General features: G+C 48.5%; 1 protein-coding gene and 1 long non-coding RNA gene across 2 annotated transcripts in view; both read left to right on the plus strand.

Moving 5' to 3' along the window:
* The first annotated feature begins 58 nt into the window (after window positions 1-58).
* Window positions 59-1,181, plus strand: LOC108448703. The gene is made up of 2 exons (XR_001864683.1): window positions 59-150; window positions 310-1,181. It is a non-coding gene; the product is annotated as an uncharacterized LOC108448703 (long non-coding RNA).
* Window positions 1,182-1,518: 337 nt separating this feature from the next.
* Window positions 1,519-1,607, plus strand: part of AP1M1 (adaptor related protein complex 1 mu 1 subunit) — an 8,844-nt gene continuing 8,755 nt past the window's right edge. The window contains exon 1 of the mRNA XM_017742475.1: window positions 1,519-1,560. Within this exon, the coding sequence (XP_017597964.1) occupies window positions 1,519-1,560 (42 nt within the window). The remainder of the gene's footprint in view (window positions 1,561-1,607) is intronic.

Raw genomic sequence — 1,607 nt, forward strand, 5'->3', positions numbered from 1 at the left:
CGGGTAAGGCTTTAAAAACCCCCGCCAGCCCTCGGGTGCGGCCGCTGAGGGGGCTGCGAGGGCCGGCAGTAAGCGGCCCTTGTGTGTCTCCTGCAGCAAATGGAGCGGATCCTAAAGAAAGCGTCGAAAACCCACAAGCAGCGAGTGGAGGTGAGCAAAACCATCCTGAGTTCCTCAGGCCAGCGTCTTTATTATTGTTGGGTTGAAGGAACCTGTTTCACCTTGTGAAACACAAGCAGGGACGCAGGGGGTCTTGTGGTTCAACTTGGTCATGTCAGCAGCCGTTTTCTTTCTCTTTCAAAAACCCAGGACTTCAACAGGCACTTGGATACTCTGACTGAGCATTACGACATTCCCAAAGTCAGCTGGACCAAATGACCGGGCTGCTTTTCACGGCTCTGGAGCTGGAGTTGTGTTTTGTTTGTATCAAGCAGGGTTGCCGTGTAAATCTGTCTTTTCTCCATATTGTCTAATAGATCTTCTAAGTTTTTATGACTTTATACTGTTTTATTTTATAGTCTTGTTTTTTAAAACCAAACATCCAACAGTGACTCCTCTGGGCTGAGAAGCTCTGGTTTATGTCGATGGAGAGGGCTGGTTTTTTTAGTGTTTATAGTGAGATTAAGGCCAAAACTAATTTTCTGCTTTCCAGATGGAAAATACTTCTTTATTTGTTTGGTTCTAACAGTTCTCCCTTTTTGAAGTGAAGAGTCTGACAGTCTCACATTCAAGTTTCTCTTCTAAGTTATGTGAATTGTATGATTGCTTTCTATCAAGATCTGTCAGAGGCCACGTTGCAAAATGTGAAATATGTAAAATTGTCTTAAGAAAGGATGTTCTTTGATATTTGATCTTTGTATTACTTTCAAGCCTAATCAGCAAGAAGGGAGGCTTAATGCATGAAATAGAGAGCAGCCAACAAGCTCTAAGTGATGTCCAAGTTTTGATAGCTGGTGTGCTGGATTTCTGGCATCCCACCGAGCACCCAGGCTTGTGCAACTCTGAAATAAATAATCAGTGTGTCTCTCGAGTGTGTAATTACTGGCTTGCTGCACATCGGTTACTGAATCCGATTTTTGTGGAAAAGAGTATCATTTCTATCCTGAGCTCTTTCAGAGATGAGGGGTCTCCTGCAACTCGTAACTTCAATGTAACTTATTAAAACGCTTCTTTGATCCCTTTTTTGGTGCTGCTTTACGTATAAAATCGGGGCAGTGCGCTGAGCAAAGTCTGTGTGTGGAGTTTTGGTAGCGCCGAACCTGCCTTTACGATTCTTACCCCCTCTGAGGGACGACGTGTATCTTGATGTTCGAAACCCTAACGCGCCGCTTAAATCGCAATCTTGTTCTTAACCCGAATTAGGTCCCGCTGCGGGCCTCGGTTGACTCCTGGATGCTCGGTACGTGTCCGGAGCTCCCACCTCAAGCAGGGCGGGCTTGGGACTCTCGCCCCGCCCCGCCCCGCCCCGGGGGCTGTGCCAGCGCTACGGGGACTATTTAACATCTCGGTGCCTGCTCGATGTGTCCTTCCGCTGCACCGCGCGCGTCGCTGCGCGCAGCCGCCGGTTCCGGCTCCCGGGGTGACCTCCCGCGGAGGCGGGAGGGGAG

The sequence above is a fragment of the Corvus brachyrhynchos genome, unplaced genomic scaffold, assembly GCF_000691975.1.
Source record: "Corvus brachyrhynchos isolate BGI_N302 unplaced genomic scaffold, ASM69197v1 scaffold158, whole genome shotgun sequence".
Lineage (NCBI taxonomy): Eukaryota > Metazoa > Chordata > Aves > Passeriformes > Corvidae > Corvus > Corvus brachyrhynchos.